Source organism: Hermetia illucens, chromosome 4 (assembly GCF_905115235.1).
Source record: "Hermetia illucens chromosome 4, iHerIll2.2.curated.20191125, whole genome shotgun sequence".
Classification (NCBI taxonomy): domain Eukaryota; kingdom Metazoa; phylum Arthropoda; class Insecta; order Diptera; family Stratiomyidae; genus Hermetia; species Hermetia illucens.
In genome coordinates this window covers 47262860-47289839 of record NC_051852.1, presented here as the reverse complement: position 1 = coordinate 47289839, position 26980 = coordinate 47262860, and the positions used below count along the sequence as shown (strand labels likewise).

General features: G+C 43.1%; 1 protein-coding gene across 2 annotated transcripts in view; it reads right to left on the bottom strand.

Annotated features, from left to right (window-relative positions):
* Positions 1-1591: 1591 nt before the first annotated feature.
* The window catches only part of LOC119655064, a 234174-nt gene continuing 208785 nt past the window's right edge, over positions 1592-26980 (bottom strand). The window contains exons 4-6 of one of the 2 annotated variants that reach the window (XM_038060757.1): positions 15749-15938; positions 2454-2976; positions 1592-2183 (exon numbers count right to left, since the gene is read on the bottom strand). In XM_038060757.1, coding sequence (XP_037916685.1) covers positions 1760-2183; positions 2454-2976; positions 15749-15938 — 1137 coding nt within the window. In that variant the 3' untranslated portion in view covers positions 1592-1759. The remainder of the gene's footprint in view (positions 2184-2453; positions 2977-15748; positions 15939-26980) is intronic. The other variant, XM_038060758.1, reaches the window with a different exon arrangement.

Sequence of the window (26980 nt, the reverse complement as noted above, 5' to 3'; positions counted from 1 at the left end):
GGTTAAATACCTTAGTTTAATGGTCGACTCGAACATGAGCTTCTTCGAGGAAATCAAAGCAGCAGCGGACAGGGCTACAACTGGAGTCGCGGCCTTGAGTCGGCTAATGGCGAATGTTGGGGCCCCTATATCAACTAGGAGACGTCTCCTCATGGGAGCAACGCAGTTGGTTCTTCTCTATGGTGCGGAGGTATGGGCTGATGCCTTTGACAAGGAGGTGCATCGTAAACGCCTCGCTCAACTGCAGAGATGGGGAAGTATGTGAGTGGTGTCTGCTTACCGCACCGTTTCCGAACCGGCTGTGATGTTGATCGCGGGAGTGATACCCGTTGCCCTCCTTGCCAAGGAGCGCAAAGCTATCTACCGGCGTAAGGGCGAAAACTTAAGAGAGGTGGTTGCACGTGAAAAACGTCAACGCACCCTTACCGAGTGGCAACTATCTTGGCAAAATGAGCCAAGGGGGAGATGGACGGCGCGGCTCATCGAAAAATTAGACCCGTGGTTGAACAGAACGCACGGTGAGAATGATTACTTCCTTACCCAACTTCTAAGTGGGCATGGAGGTTTTCAGTCTTACCTGCACCTGGGAAGGCGCGATCTCCTGATTGTGTATTCTGCAATGGAGTGACGGACGACGGTGAACACACCTTTTTCTCTTGCGAGAGGTAGGAAGGCTATCATCAGCAGTTTTATGCAGACACAGGGGAGCTCTCTCCAGATAACATTGTCAGAGAGACGCTGAAGAGCGCTGGCAGCTGGAATCGTATTGTGCACTATGTTCGGGCTCTTATTGCGAAGAAGATTGAACTCGACCGGCGTAGGGATCGGACGGTAAGGGGTTCCCCGAACTAACAACAACTCCCTTCCTCCCCTCCCCTCCCGTTGGTGAAAGGAATTCCTTGACTTGAAGGCTCCCAAAGCCGGGAGAGCGGGAGGGCTAGCCCGAAGTAATGTGTCAAACGGTTCCAGGGTAGTTCTCTGATGACAGGGAGGTGTTTAGTTGGTAGTTCGCCAGCGTGCTGTTGCGGGAGTCTAACACTCTGTGCGTAAACGCATTCACCTACCCTACTCCCACAAAAAAAAAACACCTGCGCAAGGTGAGGATATGTAAGGAGATTATTTACCGATTATGTAAGGAGCGGAGAGAAGCATTTACACATACCCTAGGGCCATGTTCAGCATTCGGGCACAGCACATCTCAGAAAACATTTGATACCAGTTAAAAGTCCAGAAGACCTATAAGTAAAGAACATCCCAATATGTTCGTAGGTATTAGGTTTGGATGATAAACCACGCAAGGAGCACAATAGTTTTTCAGAGGATGGTGTAAATCCCTTCGTTTACTATTGCTAGCTAACATTGAGTACTTTCAATATTTCTGCTATGCCATTTCACCTGTAAGAGGAGTTAAATTTTCCAGTTTTTTGTTGCGTAATTAAGAAATGAAAAGAGTGAGATTGTATCATATGAACTTTTGTAAAGGCTGCCTAATGTCTCACATGGTATCTGAATCCATTAGAATGTATTTATCTTCTGCTACTTGTTATTTGGCTATGCCCAATTGAAATAAAAAGATTTGATTGAAAGAACTGAGTGCTATTATAAATGGATAATCTTAATATTTTCCTGATTTATATCTTTACCCGATATCTATTTACAAGGCGATTTAAAAGTTAGCATTGCTGCATAGCCATTCGTTTCGTTAAGATCGTTGCTACTAAATTTTCTAAATCTTAACTGTACAATTATCCTTTTACTGTCACATATCACTACAGCTAATCGTATTATTCGTATTTAGTTCACTCTTTAATTGGTAAAATAAATTATTTCGATCGTTATTCGTTGCTGTCACTGAAGATTGATGCTGCGGTTGATGTTGTTGTTGTTGAGATTGCGTCTGATGGTCATCGAGTATTGAAATTTTCTTTGTCATTGGTGATGGTGAATGTTGTATTGCGGATGATCCTGTTAGATTTGTTTGCATAGTACATTCATCGCGTATTTTTAAATTTCCATTAGAATCACAATTTGTTAGAACATGTTGCGGAGAAAGGCTTGCATTACTACTTTCAGCAGGACTGTTGAGGCCAGCTAAGGAGCGTACTTGCAGGAGTAGGCCACTATTCAAAAGGCGAGCCTGGTGCTCTTGGGCTTTTGCTCGAAGACATGCAATGGAGTTGTTTCTAAAAAGAGATAGATTTGTTATTGCATTGAAAAACCCTTTCAGTTGGACATGAATGAAAGACAAAATCTGGGAAATTTAACTAAGAATGGGATCTAGAAAGTATTTTGAAAATTCAAACTAAACAAACAGAAACAATCAAACGAAATGTGACTCGAAACACATAAAAATACTAAAAAACATTTCCTGCATTTTGCCTGCCACTTCATAATATAGAAAGTTAAAATAGAATCACCGTATCATAGAGCCTGTGCGGTAGTTGTGAACCCACCTAAAAATCTCAGGGTCTTGATCCGGATGAAATCCTGGAGGTCCAACAGGATGATGTAATCCAACTAGATGTCCGCCTCCAGGTGCTGATAGAGGTGGTGACGAGTTAACAACCAAATTAAGTTCCTTATTACTATTATTAAGTCCATCCATAAGTACATCATTGTGATGACTGTGCTGAGATTGGTGTTGTTGTTGGTGGTGGTGCGAGGGATGCAAATGGTGCATATGTGCTTGAGGTGGACTTCCCTGTGAACTTTGCACATCTATCGGTGAAGAAGAAGTTGACGAGGCGGGGCTGGAAGTTCGTACCGTGATTGTGGATGAGGCATGTTGCGATGATTGCTGTGAATGCGGCGGAGGGGGTGGTGGGCAAGATGATGTTCCACAAGGTGATGATCGATGTGTTTTATTTCCACTGCTTGATTTATCACTACATTTTGACGTTGTTTCATCACGGTCACTATTAGCACTATCCTCATTTTTCAATGCCTCGGCAGCTTCCAATGATTTTCGATGCATACCTGAATGAGCAGAAAAGGTAGAAAATTGTATAGAATTACTACCCATTATTCAACGGCACAAATGCTTATTATTGAAATCAATAAAGATTCTCACTTAATGCCAAATCACGTGGGAGTTAAAGAAAAGGGGAGTCCATTATATTTACTTATTTCAATACACACGAAAAGGTCACGCTTGAAAAGGACAAGGGTGACGATATAAAGGGGATATAAATACTTAATAGGCAATAAGAGTCGGTGGAGGATCGTCCATTCAACGTCGATGCTATGAATATGTAGGGAATAATTATTGGAAATTTCTTTCAGAATTTAGTTATCGCAATCAGAATGAAGTCTTTTATTCCAAGATTTGGAGGGGAGAGAAATAATTGTAGTGTCGGTTTTCAAAGTAGATATCTCGATTATAATTTTTTGTAGAGACAATTTCAGCTTTTTCTCATTTACCTTGATATGTTTCTAAATATACATAAATCATCTATCATCTATCATCATCTATACATATGTTTATGTATACGGTGCATTGAATATGCATATTCCATATCTTCAGGTTTTTGGACAGCCAAAATGGAAAGGTAATGAGTAATTTGTAATCACGCCTCTAGCTGATGCTTCGAGAGAAAGTTTTATGGACAATTATCGAGGTGTCTTGAGTTAGTTCTCTTCTTAAATTTTCGCTATACTTGAAGTTACAAGCTGGTAATATTCACTGAAAATTTGAAACTCTCTTGCCGAAATGTAGTCAGAGTTTTAAGTTTGGCTTACGTGAAGACGGAGTGCTTGTTAAGACACTTGATGCTATCGACGCTGTTGCAAGTACAAGGTGGGGTAAAATTAATCACTTTCTTGGAAAACGCTATAACTCTTGCAAATGGCGCCAATTGTCAATTCGGTTATGACTTTTGTGAAGTAACCGAATGCAGAATACAAGTCGACAACCCATGAATCTGTTTACTCTGCAAGAACGCAGAACCCGCAACAATTCGTCAGTTATGTTAGCGCAGCATGAATTTCGTCGATTTCTTGGCCGTCCAACACCAACTGGACAAACATTGTGGCGTTTGGCCACTCGGCTTGAAAAGACTGGGACAACGCGAGATGTTCTCAAGACTTGCCTTCCCCGGAGCACTCATTCTGCTGAGAATATCGCTGCTGTTACCCAAGATGTTGAAGAGGAGCCCAGAACATTGACCAGACGACGAGCTACGTAATTGGGCATTAACCGGTGGTCCATGCGCAGAATTTTGGTGCAAAATTTGAAGACCTTTTCTTACAAAGTGCAAACAGTGCATCACCTGTTAGCTGGTGACCGCCAAATGCGTCTAACCTACGCTCAAGCCATCCTGAATCTCAACGAAGAGGAGGACGATTTTACATCGAAAATTATCAAGAGCGATGAGGTACATTTCCATCTTAGCGGTTACGTGAATAAACAAAATAATCGTTTCTGGGGCAGCGGCCATCCGTGTATTATCCACGAATAGCCATTACCCCCGCTCAAAGTTACTGCGTGGTGTGCTGTTTCCACTGGAGGAGTCATCCGCCAATTTTTTTTGAGAAGGCCGCGGGTCAAACGACGACTGTGGACGGCGTTCGCTACAGAGCCATGATTACCGATTTTTTCCTCTCTATTTGATGAATTGAGGCTAGGGAACATATGGTTCTAACAGGGCGGCCCAACGGCCCACAATGCTCGAGCTACAACGGGTAATCTGAAGGAAGTACTTCCGGGCCGCTTAATCTGTCATTTTGGTGATTTGCACTGGCCGGCCAGATCACCCAATTCGACTTCTTTTAATGGGGTTTTTTGAAGTCGCGGGCTTAGGGAATAGGAATGTGAGAACCTGTCGCCCGAAGTTCTGGCAACAGTGATGGAAAATGCCATAAAACGGGCCCGTATGGTCACCAACTCTGGCGGCCGCCACTTGGTTGATATCATTTTCTCGACTTGATGGAATAAATACTAATGAATTAAATGAACAAATTCCGCAAGCAGAACCAGAACTTTTTCATTAAAAAAAAGTACAGCAAACAAACATCGGTTGATTACTTTTACCCCACTTTTTAAATAGAGAAATCTTAACTCTAGGTCAAGGTGGGCTCCGATAAAATTTTGCTCGCTCCTGGAGTTCATAATCGTAGCAGTGAGGGGTTTACGAATTTAAGGAGTTTGCACGGTCTCATCACTTGTGTTAAGGCCCAAACACAACAGCCGAGTGATTGCGTGCATCCGCAGTAAGGGAGCTGTCAAATGAACTTCATTACACGGACTTGTATGAGCCAATATACAGCAAGTCCGATGCGCAAATCGAACGGAAAATCGAACTTTTTGCGATGCAAATGGTGGCGCTTTTCGTTTTTAATTAATGCCTTCCACAGTTCTCAAAACGAATTCATGTAAATTAATTGCATTCAAAAGTAATAGCCGGAAAAGAAAGCGCCGCCATATTGCAAATGGCTGCAATCTGTCATCAGAGCGAACCTTGCCGACGTAGAGCGAACCTTGCCAACGTAGAGCGAATTTTGCCGACCTGAAATCTTCATTGAACAATGAAGCTGCGCGCGGTCCGTAGCTTCTCTTCTCCGCGTTCCGCACGCATCGTAATTTTGTTTGGGCCTATACATTGTCCGAAGACAGAGCCTGCCACAAGGCTGCTATCATAAGTTGCCTTTCCGTTACTCAAGTTGTCGGCTACGTGTCGAACGGCTGACTGCAGGAACGCGGCAGCAGATTCAAGAGTATAAGTAAGTGAAAGCTCTGGCAATTACTGCGACGGAAAATCTTTGATTCTTCCCAGGGAGTCGAAAAATTAGATCATCGTTAAAGTCGTTAAGGCAGGCGATCGCCTTGAGTTCCACTGAGACATACTAACTACTGTCAAAAGATAATGGCTATAATAACCCTACATCGTATAGAGGGTTACCTCGAAAACCGATCAGGGTATTTAGAACACGTACCCAGCTGATCATTTTTTTTTTTATGGATGGAGGTGGAAATCTTAGAAAGACGCTGCTGCGTCACGTTGCAGCAGTGTGTGGGATTCACACCCACTAAAACTACCCGCACTCTTCTGCCCCTCCCCGCGGGACCACCGTGAAGTATTACTTCGCGGGGGAGGCTCTGGTTCGCTATACCAGCTCGTCCATGTCACGTCTCCGTCGCGCCGCCTTCCGAGCTCGATCAAACTCCAGGAGTTTTGTCTGCACCACGGTTACTGCCTCATTTACCGCCATCCAGTTCTCCTCCGACTTCAACATCTCTTCCACCAGGTTGGAGGGCTCGATGTCCGTCCCTAAGATGCTGTTCAACCTCCTTTTCTGCTGCAGAAATCTGGGACAATGGAACATAACGTGCTCCGGGTCCTCGAGTGTAGCACCGCATTCAGGACAGTTGGGAGACTCGTCCAACTCGAAGCGATGCAAGTACTTCCTATAGACACCGTGTCCCGTAAGGAACTGTGTCAGGTGGTAATTCAATTCTCCGTGCTTACGGTTGACCTATTTCTCGATACACGGGATCAATGTATGGGTCCACCTGCCCTTGTCGGAGTTATCCCATCGTTGTTGCCACTTGCCACACAACTCTCTCCTGATGGCTTTTCGGAAATCCGCATTCACCTCGGCTGGATTTGCTTTCCGTTTTTCGTAGAGCCAGTGTGCCTCGCTAGCTAGAAGATCTATAGGGATCATTCCTGCGATAACACACACTGCCTCCGTCGACGCCGTCTTAAATGCGCTGCACACCCTTAGCGCAATTGGCCGGTATGCCGAACATATCTTCCTCCGGTTGACAGCGTGGTTCAACGCTCCCGCCCAGACAGGGGCCGCGTATATCAGGATCGACCTCATCACTCCCGCGATGAGTAGCCTGCGACTATATTTCGGCCCTCCCACGTTAGGCATCATCCTTGCAAGGGATGAGCTGACATTTGCTGCCTTCTCTCGCGCATAATCCAAGTGTCCCTTGAAACTCAGCTTGGCATCGATCATCACCCCCAGGTATTTGACAACCGATTTTGAGACGACCTCACGATTACCAACTTGGATGATAACCGTGTTGTTCTTCCTACGGTTGGTAATGAGGACCACCTCCGTCTTTTCGTCCGCCAGGTCCAGCTTGGCCATTCGTAACCATGACTTGATGGTATGAATGGCTTCATTTGCATAAAGCTCCACTTCCTCGGGATGTTTGCAATTGCAACTACGGCCAAGTCGTCCGCAAAACCAATCAGCGTTGTCTCCTCCGGCACGCGAAGGCCAAGCACTCCGTCGTACATTATGTTTCACAGCAGCGGTCCCAATACAGAACCTTGGGCACACCTGCTGTCACAATGTACTCCTTCGGCCCGTCGTCCGTCTCGTACCAAAGAAGTCTGTCCGAAAAGTAACTCTCGATGAGCCGAGCCAAGTAGCTAGGAACACCCAGTTTGGCCAAAGCGCCCTTAATCCATCCCCAGCTGGCTGAGTTAAAAGCATTTTTGACGTCCAGCGTCACCAGAGCACAGCATTTGCCCATGGCCATTGCATTTCGAGCCAGTTCCACGACCTTTGCTACTGCATCGACCGTAGAACGGGCTCGCCGAAACCCATATTGCCGCTCTGAAAGACCACCCGCAAGCTCGATGAACGGGAGCAGCCTGTTGTATATCACCCTCCCCAACATCTTCCCCATGGTGTCTAAGAGACAAATAGGGCCGGGTGGTTTTCGGGGCTTCGATAGCAAGACCAGCTTCTGCCTCTTCCACTGGGCGGGAAACACTCCTTCCGCCATGCACGATTCGAATGTGCTTGCGAACGACCTTGATCTGGCCTTGACCCCTGTTCGGAATTCCGTCCAATCCCGGAGCCTTGCTGTCCCCAATACGTCTGCAGATTTCCCAAAGTTCCTCTTCCGTAACATCAGGGATCGAGAAGACGTCCTGCTGAGCTGCCAGTTGGGGTTCTCTTTCGTCCTGCTCCTGCTGCGGGAAAAGAACCGTGGGCATGTCACCTGAGGTGATTTTCGCCCGCGGATCTTCTTCATTACAACTTGGTAGGCTGTACCCCACGGATTCGTATTAGCCTCCATGCAGAGCTTCTGGTAGCATTCCCGCTTGCTTCTCCGAATGGCCTTCTTAAGGTTGCTTCGCAGATCCCTGTATTCCTCCTCACGCTCCTGGTGCTCCGGCCTTCCCCTTGTCCTATGTCTCCTCGCTCGGAGACAAGAGGATCTCAAGGCAGCGATCTCTGTGTTCCACCAGTAGTTTGGCCTCTTGCCGTGGTGCAAACGTCGTCGTGTCATCGTAGCGTCGCATGCTTCGGTTACACGCTGAGACAGCTGTGTGACCCTTTCCACCGCTGTTCCATCCGGATCATGGGCTCCCTCCAATGCGGCCAGGAATGTCTCCTCGTCGAAAGCTCCGATAGACCAGCCAACCAGAGCGTCGTTGACTGCTTCCCCGGTTCCCAATGGGGAGGAAGATGGCCTGGTGGTGACTGTGAGTGTAGTGCTCACTCACTTGCCAAGCCATCCCCCTCACCAGTGAAGTGCTAACAAATGTCAGGTCAACGATCTAACCCGACCCTCTTCCTCGAAAGGTGGGCACGCATCCAACGCTGGCCAGCACGATGTCCAGCTCCGCAAATGACTCCAACAGAATTTGACCTTTGGTGTTCGTCGATTGGCTTCCCCACTCCAGGGCCCACGCTTTGAAATCGCCCGCAATGATTTTAGGGCTGCGGTCTCTCGCATCCAACACCAGACTGTCTAACACCTCCTCATATTGTGCTAAGGTTGCACTAGGAGGAGCGTAGCAGCTGTAAATATGGACACCGTTGACCTTCGTCCTTATAAAACCGGCTGCCGGGGGGGCCATGACTTCCTGAATGGCCTGTCTTCCGCACGCCCAGATTGCGGCGTTGCCAGACGCATCCACCGCCCAAGTCGCACCGCCGTAGTTTCTGTACGGCTCGCAAATAACCGCGACATCGACATTCGACTCTCGAATGGTTTGCGAGAGCAGGTCCTGAGCTGCCTCACAGTGATTCAGCTCCCTCCTATATACCGGACATCTGCTGCTTCCCGCAATATGCCGGCCGTCCACGCCCTCTTTCCCACTACATAACATCCACCGTGGATCTCCGGTGCAATCTTTGATGAGGTGGCCCTCTTCCCCACACTTCCTGCAACTCCTCGACCTATCATGCTGGCTAGTGCATGCCGCCGCAAAATGGCCGAAATCGAGGCATCTGAAGCATCTCTTTAGAGAGATTTGCTCCCTGAGCCTGCACACGACCCAACCTACTCTTACCTTGCCCGCGGTAATTAACTTAATAGCTGATTCCGCCGGCAAACTAATAATAGCGGTCTGTGTGCCACCATATGCCTTCTTCATCCTTTTTATGGCACTCTGGTCTATATCGCCCAGCTGATCATTGTGAAGCAATGCAATAGTTTAGATCTCCACTTCACCTGCCTTTCATCGATCTCTGGAAAGCTTACAACAGCATCAATGAATAATTTATCTGAATTGAGAATGGGACAAGGAGAGAGAAGAGGCTCTATATTGTTGCCTGGGCTGGAGGACGTGGAGGGGTTCAAAAGACTATGACATCTACCATCAAACACCTCGACTATACTAATAAAATCTTCTTAATCTCCTTGTCAAAATGGCTTAGGATTTCTAAAGTTGGCAGGAAGAGTCAGACTGAACATGAATACCCGCAAAAGAAGATTCTCGGTCTGACATATCCTTGCACTAATGGACAAGACGGAAGGGGTACCAAACTTGATGGCAAAGGTTGCTCCCTTTGCCCCCCCCCCATTTTAAAATTGACATCGCTGGCACTCGAAAGGTTTTATCAATTCCTTTCTATGTCATGTGATCGGGGTGCTCTGGTCTGAGCCAATATCCAACAAAAACTTTTGTTGGCGTATAAGTGAAATACTAGTGGACAAATTGAAAAAAAACGCGAAAGTGGCAATACATAACTCTATTATTGTGGAAGTGAATTGCGTGCTACGATATTTTATATAATATGTTTCTTAGGATATTAAGATAACCAATGAGTGGATCGCCTTAGAACTTATTGATATAGAACCGTAGAGGAAGAGTGTAAGCTTCCTGGGAAATTTTAGGGCGTCAATCTCGGTTCTAAGCAGTGTGACAGGTGACTCTTCCATATTAATAATCAACATCTTAGAGATTTTGCACTGGAATGAGTTTGCTTGCTCTTCCACATTTCGTCACATCAAAGATTTCCTCTGATCCATACCTTACTTGAAATTGAAGGAGATCCATGAATTGATGAGCTTCTCCTAAATGGATCCTAAAGTGTGCTTCCACTTGAATGAGGTCGGTTTCATCACAACTTCTGTCATGCAATCCTTTGCCTCTTCGTCATCGGAAGAGAGATGTACTCTATATTTTCCCCAAGGAGTTAGTAGTTTTAAATTCCACGGTGTCAAAATTATCCACCATCGAGGCACTGCAGTGGACGGATTTCAACGACTGGGAGTCTGCTTGCCCACTCCTTAAAGCTTTTGGCATTGAGACTCTGAGGGCCTACACCATAAGCTACCTCATTCTCTTATCGCTCATTTTATTTGTGAGTTCTGGTTGATAGCCAACAGCCATTCAGTTCCATGGATAGGTCCTTTTCTATGAGTAACTTAATGCGGACAATGAACTGTTGGGACACCAAGCTCAACCTAAGTTGGGTTTCAACGGACAAACAAGTTTTAGATATTGTAGCCTTCGTCCAGGATGCGCTTTGCCGCTGCCCATTTTATTAGATTTTCCACCACTCTGTTAGAGCAGTTAAGTCTACTTTTCTCAGGTGTTAACTCAACGCCTTTTCATTTGTCCTGCATAGGACATACCACAAACATAACAGGATATTTGATATATATCACTTTTTCCCAGGGACATTTCCTGTTCTTAATAAGATTTTTGTTTTCAGTAGCGGTTGAGTAGGTGATAGGCACTTTCTTTTTCATCCGTCTTCTTTTTCGGTATAATATGAATTCAAATGAGAAGGCTTCAAATCCTTTCAATTCAGCTCGATCCACACAATTTCTACAGAGCTACTACTTTCACCTATCCGTAAATAATGGGAAATCGAGATCTTTCCCAGAGAGTAGAGGGGATTATCTTTAAGATTCTAGAAAACGTACTTCTCTTGAATGCCACGCTTCAAGGGGTATTGCATTCTCCTTGCTGTCGCAAATATAATACCTAAAACTTATTCTGAAACACATCCAAGAGCACCTCGAAAGTTTGATTGATAAGGAGTAGACTGATTTCCGTTTTGGAACCTTCTCCACTGACCAAATAAACACCTTTCGGGGTTCGTGCATGTACAACATTAGCTGCCTTTTTTTCGCCGCTTGCTACTTTGAAGTAAAATCTTACTGTCGATGATTAGACCGAACGAGCTTCTTTCTCCACAGTTTAGAAGTGCAGATACCACAACATCAACATCAAGTTCAGGATGTTCCACCACATGAAAAGTAACCATTATTTTTACCCGAAGGCTCCAACATTAGTTAACACCTGTCCCCGCCTTACTATGAGAGGAGGCGAAAGTGGCAGTGATTAGATTACGGAAGGGCGACAACTGCACTGTAGAGAGTACGCAGTATGGAGTGCAGGGAGGAGTATGGTGTTGACCACCCTGACTATAAATAACTTGCAGGGACATCCTAGGTGTTTGACATTTGGTATTATCCTTGCTAGGCCTATGCTGGCATTGAATGCCTTAGTGCAAGCATATTGGAGCTGCTACTTGAAAACCTAACCTAGCATGTTTCTTGAGTCCAATATGTTTGATACCTTATTCTGAAGTGAGAATATGTTTCCTTACTCTGATATGAGCTGAGCTTCCGTTTTGTACTTCGTCAATGCAAGTTCAACCATCGTCAACCATTTGTTTCTGTAGAAGTCAAACCGTCATGGTTTGATAAACTTCCCTAACCAGCATGGGTAGTAATATGTTATTAATTATTCACTCCAACATTTCCCCAATTGTGTTCAAAAAGATCTGGGTTTGTGTCACAATGTTGCAATCGAAACATTGCAGGCTTTGGCCATCGGTACCAGCTTTTAGAATTTCCATGACGGAGGAAACATCACCTCCACCAAAAATTCGTCGATTGGTGCTTTATTCTCTTCAGTCCTACAGTTTTTCTCCCATTACTGTAAATATTACTACGGTATATAAGGATCTTGCTCTTTGCTGGACTGTTAAGTAAAATTGTCAAAAAGAAAATAAAAATGGTCATTTTAAAACAAGTGAATCTCGGAATGGGAAGTAGGAAATTGACAGGAGTCGCATGGAGATGTTGAAGGAAACCAAGCAGGAGAAAATTGCAATATGCATACAGTGTATATTGCCACAGGACACAGTGAACGAAATTTAGAATGATGATTTGGAATAAGAGAGTTTCTTTCATGCCGTTGGAATTTTAATCGTTTACATGGCTCAAAACTTTTTCATAAGCGTTCAGATATATTGTTTGCGTAGTGGTTGACCCGTTATTCGGCCGTAGGAAAGTGATAATCCCTAAGAGATTAATATGGTCTGCTATTTGTAGTCCAGTCTAAAATTGATAAATCAGTAGCTTCCTCTAAACTACAATTCTTATTTATCAGTGTAGGTATATATTTCGGGAGCAACTTCCCCCTTCATCAGTACTCCCGAAATATATATCTACACTGATAGTTAAAAATTGTAGTTTGGAGAAAGCTACTGATAATCCCTGCATCGAAGAGAAAGATTCATATCGTAGGGTTTTTTTATATGCGGATAAACTCAGATGCGAGATAATAAGTCGTCCATCTTCTGACGCTTTAGAGGCGTTCTGCCTTGTATGTTTTATTTCATCGTCTCTTTCCTATTCTCCTTGTAATCCTCAAAAGTCGAATACCACAACTATATTGATTGCGTCGCGCGGATACTGCGTCGAAGTTTTCTTGATCCGCAATGGGTACAATTTCTGTCTGGAGAAGTCTAGTAGTCTCTGCTGACTGTCGGCAGCTTGTTCTAGTGGTGCATCCGTAGTGAGGGCCAAAGAAGCTGCCGAACCTGGATGCGTATGCACAAACCTAGTCTCGTAGGTCTCGAAAGTTTCCTCGCTTGGTATCTGCGGAACTTTTCTATTATTATTTGGTGGCATGGGTTTGTGCCCCGAAGGATGTACTCCAATTATTGCTACTCTACCGTGGTGTATCCTAAATTGTCTACCTCCACCTCCTGAGGTTGATAGTCAGACAATTGCCCTGAAGTTGTTATAGTATATAGAATACGAGAGGGTCTTTCGTATTCCTTTGTTGTGTCTTTTATTATCGATACAGTATAATAAGAAGTATCCGCATAGCTGAGTGGTTAGAGCACAAGGCTGTCGTACGGAGGGTCGCGGTTCAAATCTTGCTGGCTGCAGTGGGATTTGTATCGTGATTTTACGTCGGATACCAGTCGACTCAGCTATGAATGAGTATCTGAGTCAAATCAGGGTAATAATCTTGGGCGAGCGTAATGCTGACCACATTGCCTCCTACAGTGTTCTGTAGTGTACAGTTACGGTCTTGACTGAAGTGCTCTAACACACTTCAAGGCCCTGATCCAATATGGACTGTTGTGCCAACGATTATATTATATATAAAATAAGAACTTTCGATCATGAAAAGTCTGATATATGTGCCACTGAGAAAGCATCATTACTACCTTAGAAAGGCCGAATGATGTTTTGACAGCAGTTTTGGTGGATGGTTGGTGACATGCTGGGTTAAGATTCAAGTTGGAAAAAACGGTTCTACCCAGAAGTCGTTACCTTACGTCGCGAATATTCGTGGTGTGATATTCATCTGGTGTCATTTCTGCATTAAATTAGCGAAAGTTACCGGAAACTCTCAAACCACCTGTTTTTAAGCTTATCGTAGCCCGTAACTTGTGTCGTATTGGAAATGCCTTATTTGAATGTTCCAAAAATGTTTCCCAAATTTGTAAAGGAACTAGTGTGGTCGACAAATGATTCACTCGCAATATGCAGAAGGAGATTAAAATATATATGGGGTGCATTGGACGATAACAACTGACCTGCTAAAGGATCTCTTAAATAATAGATTAACTGCCACAAGGTCGGATTGAGTAGCCGCGTAAAATTTGAGATCACTTTCTACAAGCGTATGCTTACTACATTCACGTGGGACGATGGAAATGATCGTATTTGGTCGCTGCCAGTTGGGCAAGTTTGACAACGCTTGTAGCGGAATACTTACATCTCATGCTCGTTTGTCTTCCTCTCATCCAAAGCGACAGCAATCCATCGTTTGTAAGGCCCATTTCCCTCAATAATTGCCTAGGTTTCTTGTTATTCCCAGTTACTTCATTTAACAGAACTTAAAACCTTTATGTGGTTGACATTTACCCCTTGCGTCAAAGGAATGACATGAACTTAGTTGAGGTGTTTGAGGAAGGTTGTCATTGCCCATTGAACTCCTTCATTTCGACTAACTCTTAAATCTGGATCAGACATACACTCTGGTATGTTAGATATTCTCATTCTATAAACTGGTGGGCGTCAGTGGCCGCTCCGAGGAGCCCAATTAGCGCTTTGGTGCGCCGTTTTGATGCCACAAACTCCTAAGACCCTGACTGTTGTTATGGGAGCAAAGAGGCAGAGTCCAGCCGGCTCGGATTTTCAGAGCCAGCCCGTAGCATTCACGAAGGAAAGCAGCTCTCTGACCCTGCAGCTAAAATTCTCTCTGAGGTCCCCAAAGAATGGTTTACCCAGTGTCCGCAGCCTGACTCTAGCCAGAGCTGGGCAATCGCAGAGAAAGTCCATGAGGGTTTCCCTGCCTTCTCCGCAGCTTTGGCAATGCGAGTTGTAGGGTATGCCGAGCCTAGCGGCGTGGTCCCCTATTGGCCAGTGTCCTGCGTAATCTTGAATGCATTTGCACGCGTCTGGCACAGGAGCTCTCGTGATCGGGCTATGTTATAAGCGGGCCAAATTCTCCTTGGTTTGGCACAGCTTGAAAGCCTTCGCCATCTCAGGCCCATGGCTGCTAGGTAGTGCGAGTAGACTCCGCCCCTGACAGCTGCCAGCGGAACACCGACTGTATTCGCCGAGGGACTGACAAGAGCAGAGCCTTGCCTAGCCAATCCGTCAGCCCGCTCATTACCCAGAGGAGAGTGACCTTGAGCGTGCCGCCCAGATAGTTGAGCGCGTCTCTGCACTGCCCCATCAGCCGGGAAGATGTCGTCGTTGAGTACAAGGCTTTGATGGCCGCTTGGCTGTCGGTCAGAATGGCTATGTTACGCTTGGGGCACGAATCACGCTGCAGCCATCGACAGACTTCCAATATCGCTAGTACTTCCGCCTGGAATACACTGGCGAAACCTGAGAGACCATACGACTTGGATACACCTATTTTATTATATTATATAAACCATTGATAAAGCCACAAAAAATTACCATTGGCGGAAACGCGGGGACTATGATATAGACAAATGAAATAGATTCCCGTTGAAAAACTAAACTAAAACTTGATAAAACAATTTTAGGAAAATTCAAAGGTCCCATCATTATTTCAGGAAAGTAGCTGCATTTTAATAAATAAAAGATGAAGGTAGGAGGAAGCTACAAAAATATTTGAAGTAATTTTGTTGTTAAAACTAATAAATAATACTTACATTTTCGAAATTAACTATATATTCTTTCCATTCTAATATATTAATTACTTCAAAAATGTGTGAGTATTATTAAGTAACATATGTACGAAAAATGTTTATTTACTTTTTGCTTCCATACCTAATAGCCAAGGTGCCACCGCATCATTTTCTTTGGCTGACTTAAGTATGGTCTCGGGAAGCGGTAGCGAATGTCGCACCATTGCGCCATAGAGTCCGTATTCCGCCATAATTGTGCTCCGGCCCCAACATTTTTCCGTTTTTCGCCACTTTGCTCGACGATTTTGAAACCAAACCTGTAAAGAGATAAAAATCGTTTAGATGTGGAATAACACCAATGAAAGTCATGTATGATAAACTTTATTTTAGTATAAATAAAATCAGAATATTTCAACACCGGCAACTTTCTGAAGGACACGATAACAATATACAAAATTGCTGTAGCTCCTAAGTTTCAATAAAAGTTGTAAAAGTGGAGCAGACTCGCAGCTACCAGAACAATAACTTGATATTCCACTTAAAAGGAGACTCATATACTGAGTTTATTCCCTGAGCAATAAACATACTAACATAATTTTATGCATTAACTATCCATAAATGAATTTCAAATAAAGCGCAAAGTCATTCAATGCTTCTCTCGCAATCTGATAATCCAATTAACGCGTTAAATCTAAAGTGAAAATATGCAAATCAGCATTACAACGTTTCGGAGTAACGACAATGGTGATGCGTCGTTTATGGACTCGTAGCTTTGCATTTTTTTATATCTCAGTTTTCAAATTAATGTTGCGGAAAATATTTAATTTTTCTAATTTTAAATTCATGAGATTGTCAGAAGATGTTAGCAGGAGTTGGTGGTCGAGAAGGTTTAATACATATTACACTTGTGAGATGGTTTGTTTATTGAACAGTTAGTGATAGTTTTTTACGTTTGCAAACTAATGTATGGAAGCATTCGCTAGAACCGTCTCTTAAAAATGGCTCAATGGTTTCTCAAGGGCTGAGCAGCAAAATAAACCAATCACTTTGCAAAAATAACCATTCACACTATGGTTAACGTAGATTCTGATCCATAGGTCGCACGCATTTAACTCACCAAAAATCCGTGACATTGCCGCTTAACGCTTTCGGACCTCCTGGAAAATTCAACAGATAACGAGTGGATGCATCAATTGTCAATCGTGAGCTTGAGCGTGGGGAAGTACTGATTCGGTCATCTACTTAATGGTGAAGCGGACAAATTGGAGAGCAACTTTTACCCAATTCTCTCCTTCCCGAATGCCTCTTTTTGCGTTGACGCTCAATTTTGAAACAACAAATGACTTGCAGTTTCAGCATCTGATACTCACCAATAAAAGAATCGACAGGACAATAAACAGTTTTTCAGTAGTTGATTTTTTTGGCTAAGATGACCTAATACCAATTATGCTTCGGAAGCAACAAAAAAGATTGTTCTATGGCTAGTATACCAAGTTGCAATAAATGAGGCAGGCGGATGAGATCACGAAGGACTTTAGGCAATCAGCTTTACTCCTTTCGTTTGGAAAACCTTAAAACGCATTGTATGCATGCATTCAAGACTGCTTGTGGAAAGATCGTTCCTTTCTAATTTTTAGTCAGCCTACCTTAAAGGTTGTACAGATTTTGCTCTTCACGGGTCAATAAGCTTAATGAAAGCTGCGATATACAATAAGGAGTGCACGTTCGCTGTCCTTGATGACATAGAACGAACGATTAGCGATGTAAGCATTAAAGTCATCTAAAAGGCTCTAATCAGATTAGTGTTAGAAGGATGTAGAAAATGATATATATGTTATATATATCAGATTTTGTAGACAGCCACTTATCCTGAACTGTCAGCAGAAGGGCATCTCAGTTGCGCCCCATCCCTTCGGATGGGGGCATTGTGACAGTGGTATCGCATAGTAATGGCGAGGTTATAGTAGAATGAGGGATGTTCCCCCGTTGTCAGTAAATCTTTCCATGGTGCACTTGAAACAATATCACCGTAGGTCGTCTTGTGCAGATTCAGTACCAATTGAGCCAAAATTGAACTGATGCTATGCACCACTAAGGCAGCGACATACGGCGGTTTTCACCAGATCTTTGTCATTAGCGGATCACACGCTAAACTCAGCATTAGCCAAGTTGCAGAGGGAAAGGCGAGATCCATACTTACTTTACGACTACTCAATTCTGGCTAGAGCCAGGCAGCGGATACCAGGAAAACCGTTCTTAGGCTACCTCGAGAAGGGGAGTTGATATTTTCCGGTGAATTCCACTTACAATTGTAATGATCATGTGGGTTGTGCAATGACAATAGGACGAGCGGCCATTCTAACATATTAACCAACCTTCAGTAAGGAAGGAAAAATATCTGTAAGCTGGAAATTTCGCTACTTAACCAAAATTGCTGGCTATTAAGGTTATCGAAATGGTGGACTTTGTAGTAAAACTGGAATATCTGAAGCTCTTTAGTAAAGCAGGCCTAGACCGGAAACTGGTTGTCGCACCGTTGTTGATGATGGTGATGAGTGTAACGATGAACATATGCTTAGTGAATATGCAATTTGCCAAAACCATTTGCAAAGGTTTGATATTTCAAATAGTTCATTTGTGACGGTGCGATGGGTGAATTAATGGAATGACTTCTTTGCCCCGGTTCGAATCCCGCTTTGTGGGCTGCTGTAGGCTTATCACTTACGTAGCATAAAGTCTGATGATAATAAAACTGATGCACAGTCTCATCGAAAATAAATAGCAAACGCAAAGGTAGTCAGTGTCAGCCCTATACTCCACAAAGCAGTTAACAGATGTATATTTCCGCGCTTGTGGCGTCGCAACGTTTTATCCGAATCCGAGCCTCATGCTGATTAGTAATAACAGTGTACAGCAGCGAATAAGGATATAATCATAGGTTGAAGGTCAAATGGTAAAATTGGTTCCAGAATAAATTTAGTTCCCGGAAAATGCCAAAACCGATAAACTGTCTTTGGAATAGTCAGCCGCAGCTAGTGTATCACTATTTACCTTGAAGCGGATTCTTCTTTTTATACTCTCCCTTCTGATCTTCCGCATCAAATTGTTAGTGACATTTAAGTACGGGGAATTAATAATATAATTTCTGTGAAACCTTCCACAACGATTATGTGGAACGTCGAGTATTGAGCTCTAGAACTGTAACATCAGAGCCATCTAGCACATTATAATTTGCTTGGAACAAATTAGAAACAGATAATTATTACAATGGGAACTAGCGCTATTACCGTACAGTATCGCGGTTCGAACTTGTTGAATATTCAATTAATTTACTTGCGACCATTTGAATAATTACCCCACTTTCTTCAAGATAGTTGCTAAGCACAACGCACAAAAAGGCATCTCCCACTCGTCTTTCTACCACCAACCACCAATTATGAAACTATTGTTTATCCATCCGCAAATTTCCTTAGCCAAACTTCTTAACAATTATCCATTCAGGCTCCTGGAGCCTACAGTTCTCTATAACCTATACATATATATTGCAAAATTATAGGGGGCCATACCGCCAGACTCGGTATACCCTACAGCTAGAGGCAGGCTACGGGCACTAGGTAAACTATCCTTTGAGGAACTCAGGAACATCTCCGGTAGCAGGGTGGGAGAACTAGTTCTCTTGATGAATGCTGCTGAAGATCTCGAATCTGTCCCCCCCCCCCCTTCTCTTACCACAGCAGTCATAGTCTTAGGAGTATGTGGCATCAAAACCGCGAACCGGAACGCTAATAGGGAGCAACCATTGATATCTACCTATTTACCTACCATATATATACAAATTTTCATGGCTATCGGGTGAACCAATTTTCATTCCAGTCGGCTGATGGTTTCGGAGTCTATAAATCTCAAACGAATATACTCTATATCAGCATCCATTGGTTTTTACAGTCAAAGTGGACTTCTCTGAGAAAGGATGGGTTACTGGTGAGAAGCACATCTTCATTTGTAGAAATATGAAATCAAAAACTCAAACATTTTCTTATTCTTCATAATTGCTTCTATCGTCCGAATTTATCGTACTAAATATTAAAATGGCGGAGAATCCAAAGTGAAAACAAGAAATTATTATTGAAAATGCATAATCGCTCGGTTCGGACCAGACGTGTAGAATATCGTGTAAAAATTTCAACCCGATTGATTCAACAGAATTTTAGTTGTGTTTCCTACAATTTGAAAAAATGTAGTTTTGAGAAAAAGGCGTGAAAGGATCGAGTTCTTCTATTTCCTGTAACTTAAATATTTTGAATTCGGCCTGAAATTTCTGCAATAACAATTTCAAAATATATTATAATCTTATAATTGATTTCTGGAAACCGTCACATGGGGAAACCCCCTTTAAGTACCCTCACTTTAGCGGCCAATAGTGGCTCTTACAGAGTTGAATATTAATTCCACTAGGTTCGCACAATGCAATCGCCACCCATTTTTCAAAACTACAACCTCTTCCGCATCAATTGTCATAGCTCAAACCTAAAATCCATTTAATTTGCCGTAGCCATCCATCACATCATCCTTACTTCTGATAAGTTCTTCATCATCATCATCAACGGCGCAAGAACCGGTATCCGGTCTAGACCTGCCTTAATAAGGAACTCCAGACATCCCGCTTTTGCGCCGAGGTCCACCAATTCGATATCCCTAAAAGCTGTCTAGCGTCTTGATCTACGCTATCGCTCCATCTTAGGCAGGGTCTGCCTCGTCTCCTTTTTCTACCATAGATATTGCCCTTATAGACTCTCTGGGCTGGATCATCCTCATCCATACGGATTAAGTGACCCGCCCACGGTAACCTATTGAGCTGGATTTTTTCCACAACCTTACGGTCATGTTATCGCTCATAGATTTCGTCGTTATGAAGGTTAAGGAATCGTCCATCCTCATGTAGGAACCAAAAATTCTTCGCAGGATTCTTCTCTCGAACGCGGCCAAGAGTTCGCAATTCTTCTTGCTAAGAACCCAAGTCTCCGAGGAATACATGAGGACTGGCAAGATCATTGTCTTGTACAGTAAGAGTTTTGACCCTATGGTGAGACGTTTGGAGCGGAACAGTTTTTGTAAGCTGAAATAGGCTCTGTTGGCTGACAACAACCGTGCGCGGATTTCATCATCATAGCTGTTATCGGTTGTGATTTTCGACCCTAGATAGGATAAATTATCAACGGTCTCAAAGTTGTACTCTCCAATCTTTATTCTTCCCGTTTGACCTGTGCGGTTCGATGCTGTTGGTTGGTTGGTTTTTGGTGCTAACGTTGCCACCATATATTTTGTCTTGCCTTCATTGATGTGCAGCCCAAGATCTCGCCCCGATTGCCGCCTGCTCGATCTGGATGAAGGCAGTTTGTACGTCTCGGGTGGTTCTTCTCATGATGTCGATATGGTCAGTGTAGGCTACTAGTTGGGTGGAATTAAAGAGGATCGTACCCCTTGCATTTACCTCAGCATCGCGGATCCCTTTCACGAAGACCAGGTTAAAGAGGACGCATGATAGGGCATCCCTTTGATGTAGACTGTTGTTGATGTCGAATGGTCTTGAGATCCTGCTGCTTTTATCTGGCCTTGCACATTGGTCAGAGTCAGCCTAGTCAGTCTTATTAATTTCGTCGGGATACCGAATTCTCGCATGACCGTATAGAGATTTACCCTGTCTATGCTATCATAGGCGGCTTTAAACTCAATGAATAGAGGGTGCAACTGATGTCCATATTCCCACAGTTTTTCCATCGCTTGCCACAGAGAGAAAATCTAATCTGTTGCTGATTTGCCTGGAGTCAAGCCTCTTTGGTATGGACCAATGATGTTCTGGGCGTATGGGGCTATCCGGCTTAGCAAGATAGAGGAGAGTATCTTATCGATGGTACTCAACAACGTGAAACCTCTATAATTCCTGCACTGTGTGATGTCTCCTTTTTTATGTATGAGACAGATAATGCCTCGTTGTCAATCGTCAGGCCTTGATTCGCTGTCTCATACCTTGAGTACAAGTTGATGAACCACTTGTTGTAACTGGTCGCCTCCATATTTAACCAATTCGGCTGTAATTCCATCGGCTCCATGCGACTTACGGTTTTTAGCCGATGAATTGCATGGACTGTTTCTCCTATACTTGGTGGTGGCAGTATTTGTCCGTCGTCTTCAGTTGGCCGGACCTCCAACTCGCCGATGTTCTGGTTGTTCAGTAGCTCATAAAAGTGCTCAACCCATCGCTCCAATATTCCCATTCTGTCGGAAATCAGATTTCCCTCTTTGCCTCGGCAGGATGGGCATCGAGGTGTATAAGGCTTCATCCTACTGACTTGTCGGTAAAACTTGTGCGCCTGGTGCGGTTACTCCCTATACTTTTCTAGTTCACAAACTTGTTGGTTCTCCCAGGATTCCTTTTTCCGTCTGTTAAGTCGCTTCTCCGCTTGGGGCAGTTCGTGATATGTCTCTGCGCGTGCCCGCGTTCTTTGAGAATGCAACATTACTCGATATGCGGCATTGTTCCATTCCGTTGCTAGCTTACATTCATTGCGGCATCCATTTCCCGGTATCGCGGAGGGCTCTGTTGTGGATGGCTTCAGTGTTAACTCTGATCTGATTGTCAGAGGGGATTCTGGTGGTGTTGTTATTCGAGCTCGAAACACCATGCCAACGAGATAGTGATCCGAGTCTATATTCGCCCCCCTATATGTTCCGACATCCATCAAGGCTGAGAGGTGGCGGGAGACCCGCCTTCATTCTTCTCCTTCTGCAGCTTTTCATTAAGAAAGAGCTCCCAGCTCCCACGTGGAGGTGGGGATAGGGTTTTTTAGTAGAGCTGTTGGTATTGGTTCAGCAGTCGTTTCCCAGGTTTTATGCTCCATCGTGGGTACCAATCCACGTTTCGCCCTGGAACCTATACTACTCTTTGACCACAAGTTCTTCCTTAATCATATGTTACTATCCACGAGGTGTCATTTCGAAAAAACTTTAAAACACGTTGGATTTACAGGGCAAACTGGGTCTGTGACATACGACTTAAACCAGCAACTGATGACCTCGACGAATTAAAACGTTCTCTGAATCAATGGTTAAGCACATTAGAAATATACGATATAGGCAAATGTGCCTCCTTCAACCTCCAAAGAAACTATAGGGGGTAGAACATTGTAATTCTGATCAACAGCCAAGCTCCAGGTCCAACCTGGTGAACTTCAAACTAGTATGGTGAAAAGGCAAAATAGAGTCTGAATATCCTGGGTTCCAGATCATGTTGGCCTAGAATGTAATGTGTCAGCCGAAGAACTGGCCACTAAGGAAGCAGGGACGCCTCTACAGCGACCAGAATCCTTCCGTGGAATTGAAAATCGGTTTATAGTTATGACATTAAAGAATGGAGGGGAACGGCTGCACTGGGCAAACCCAGTAGGAATGCAGTAGATTGCTCATGGGGGGATACGAACCCAAGCACTCAAAAACTATTTAAACCCCGCTAAGAAGAGCCTTTCGATTATAGTGCGAATACTCACTGGCCACCGCCAGCTAAACTATTACCTGAGGAAGCTGTGGATATCTACGGACACCACCTGTTCTGCGCCAAGTCTGACGAAAGCTCGATGCATGGTCTGGTTTAGGGTTTGGTAGTTATGCAAAATAGGTCGAGACAGCTGGGAGAATACTCGATACCAGATCCCAAGTTGATATACTTGCGCTCCTTTGCACAGATACGTTGTGCTAGAATAATGCCTACTTTTCAACTCAAATTGCTAAATTGGTTTCCATCAATTTACGATAAAAGTAGTACACGACCGATGTTTCTGCAAAATTGTATTTTCACCAACAGTCTACGAGTTTCGTATTCGTTGCGTCGTTAACCATTCTCGGCTGGAAAAAGTTCATGCTAGCTGAAATCCTGCCAACGAATTAGTGTTGAAAAATGCCAATAAAGCATTATAACACTACCGGCGTTTTGAACATATCTTTCAAAGTAAGGGAAGTGCCGCATACCCAGAATCTTAAGGATAATCAACGATCTCAATTCCTATCCCGACTGATTTTTTCATTATTTCCGCAAATGGACTGCTACTGAACTTAGTTTTCGGAAATTTATTAGGAAAAAGCTTAGTAAGCTTAAGGTCTACCTTTACATTATGCAAAGTTAATGGTTCCATTAAATACTCCTACCCTATCCTTTATTAGAAGATTTAATAAAATTGATCAGGGTGTCATATCTTTCGGGTCTATTTCCTGAAGTGTCCCTTTTCTTGCCAAACCAAACCATATTGTTTTAAAATTTCGTCAGAACGTGCTTCTTTTCAGAGATCCTTTTAATCACTTCAGTGTTATTCAAATTAAACAATCTTTTAAACTTCTGTTCATTGCTACTTATGTAGGTAAGAACCTTTTTATGGTGATTGAAGTTTGAAGACGATAGTTCAGATATTTACAATAGAAAACGAATTCATTAAGAAACGAAACGTACCAGACACGTAACAAATCTCCATGGTATTATCTTTACCATCCATGTCTCATCAGTGAGATATTAAATTTTATAATTTATTTTCATTCTCGTTTGAACTCCCACCAAAGTAACCCTTCATACATTCTCCAACAACAAAGTTGCAAATATACGCAACCGGCAGAGTTTATAACTGCAAGGACATTCGTCAGACACACGTTTCGAAAAGTTGCGGTTCAACACAGGCAGTCATACGTATGTGATAATACCCTCCGATCCTCTCCAAGGGAGCAGCGTAGTGTGCTCAACCCCTAAAACGGGTGCTATTATCCTATCATATTTCCTTTCTTTCCCTCTTGCCTGTTGTCTGTTCGAGTGCAGTGAGCCGCTCAACTTGTATAGCACCGCACCCACAACTCACTGAAATTCAATTAGGCGGTAATTTATTATCATATGGCAATAATAAAATTAATAGAATATAAGCGAGGATTTTATAAATGTCAAAATAATGGCAAATGTATTTGACTTTTGTGGATTATTCGTTATTAAATTATGTCGGCGGAAGGAATATTAATGTGTTGACTTGAGTATTGGATTTTATTTTATGATGGGCAGCTGATAGATTGGTGAAGCTTCATATTTGGGGGGGAGTCGGGAGAAAGTTATGAATTATATATAAAGCTTAGCTTCGCTCGAAACCCGGAAGTTAGGCGCCAAGAAACATTTCTCGGTGAGTTTGACTGTCACAGTCGCTTTATTCGGAAAAGGTCAAATCTCTTATCATGAAATCCACACACCAAATAAAAAGTATTGATTTTTGAAAAATATCGAAAATCAAAGGTTGATTGGAGGGAAGGGAAGTCCTGCCTACATTCCTTCCATTCCGTCATGCAAAATGACCTTAAACCTCAATGTTATGCGTCAATCGGGTTATTACCCGTTTGAAGGGTGCTTCCACGCTGTATTATGTAATTTTTTCTATATTGAACCTTCATGGGAATAAAAGAATGACCACTGAAAGTCTTGGGCATAAAAGGCAAATATATATGAGCTATGCAGTATTCCGGACCAATTAGTGAGATCCATCTAAATAATGAAGATCCATCCGATACCCAGTGTCACATGTATCACTATTTCTATAATTTTGCTCATTGCCCACTTCACAGTATATCACAACTTTACTGCGTTTGAGAAATACTTATTTCTGTCTCTGATAAAAATGTTATTGCATTATTTTTCACAATATTTTGTTAATACACACTGCTACAGTACATCATCGTCAGAAGGAGATGTCCACGGAGTGACCGGGTGAGGTATCATTTTTCGGTGATGCGGTAAGACATTCATAGAAAACTTCTTCCGGTAAACCCATTCCAGAACCATTTAAAATCACACGTAGCTCTACATGAAAGGCAACTTCTAACCAATTGTATTCTTGGGCCTACAAAGAGTTGTCCAATACATGTCCGCATGAAAACTTAGAAGGGATCATTCCTGGTTTTGCTGCAGCTTAGGAAAGCTTCTAGAACAGGTTGTTCCATAATGAGGTTTGATAAGAGCCGTATAAAAGATGAAACAAGTCGGGAAACCGGAAGCAAGATGCTTATAAAGACATTTGAGTGTGCATTTGTCCCATTAGTACGTAGCAGCTAATATATGCATATTGCAAGTAATAGTGCGATTTCCACCAAACTTACGCTCATGCTCTATATTCTAGCCCACATTGCTGCAAAATTTCGTGGTTTTAGGGTGAACTTACGGGGGGTTTCCAGCCAATTACTGAAAATTATAGTAATATACTATTACTAACTTTATTCGAACAGATATCTGTATGTAGGGTATTTTGGAACCTACGCGCCATATAGTGACAGCCTCTTGATTTTTTTCAGATTTTTGGGTAGGGTAGTTTCTAAGAATGGGTCCGTTAAAGAACTTCCAACCCCCGCACTCCCCGCCCTTCCAACAAATATCAAAACTAATACCGAATTCCGAAAGTACTAACCTATGGAAAAAATATACATCCCAACCCCCGTTTGCAGTTATGGAGAACCCCCTTTAAATTCTACGTAGAACTATGTAACTGTATGGGTGAGTGTTTACAGTTCCCACCTTTCCACCAAATCCGACCGTCTCCGAGAAAAATGCGTACGACAGACAAATAGACAGACGGACAGACAGTAAACCGATTTTAATTAGGTTTTGTTTTACACAAAACCTTAAAAAATCGAAAACCAGAAGTTTGGCGCTTCAGATATGTTTTCTTGTATTTCCTATGTAAGAATATTTGAGTGTGCATATATATGAGACAGTGTACCTAGGTCATAGCGTGTATATATTGAATGTCTATCTGTTCACTTCAGTGTGATGCAAAGTCTTAGATTGCAGTAAATTTGCTTAAACAACTTGGTACTATTGTAACTTTGTTAGTACGATGTCTACTAATTTTGGTAGTATCAAGCTCTACTCTTCTAAAAACTTCAGGGGCGTTTCCAAATAATTTATAAAAAAATATAGCAGTGTACTATAACTTGGCTCAAGGAGATATAGATGTAGAAGGTATTTGGAGGAATAGCTTCGTGATTTTTAGGTAGGGTAATTTCTGAGCAGTCCGTAAAAAAAATGACTCATTTTCCAACCCAGCACTCCCCGGTTTAGCATCTATCTTTCGAACTGAGGCTAGTTAGAAAGTCCTAATCAAGTCCTTTCGGTTTGACTCTATTCAGTGGAAAGAAAATCGTACATCCGCTTTTCCACGTATAGGGACTCCCCTTAAAATCAACGTTGGTCGACGTGGTAGTTCGAATTTGCTCCTTTTTCACCAACTTTTGTAGCAATAGGAACAACCGTTTCTGAAAATAGCGTTGTGGCAGGTAAACAGACAGACAA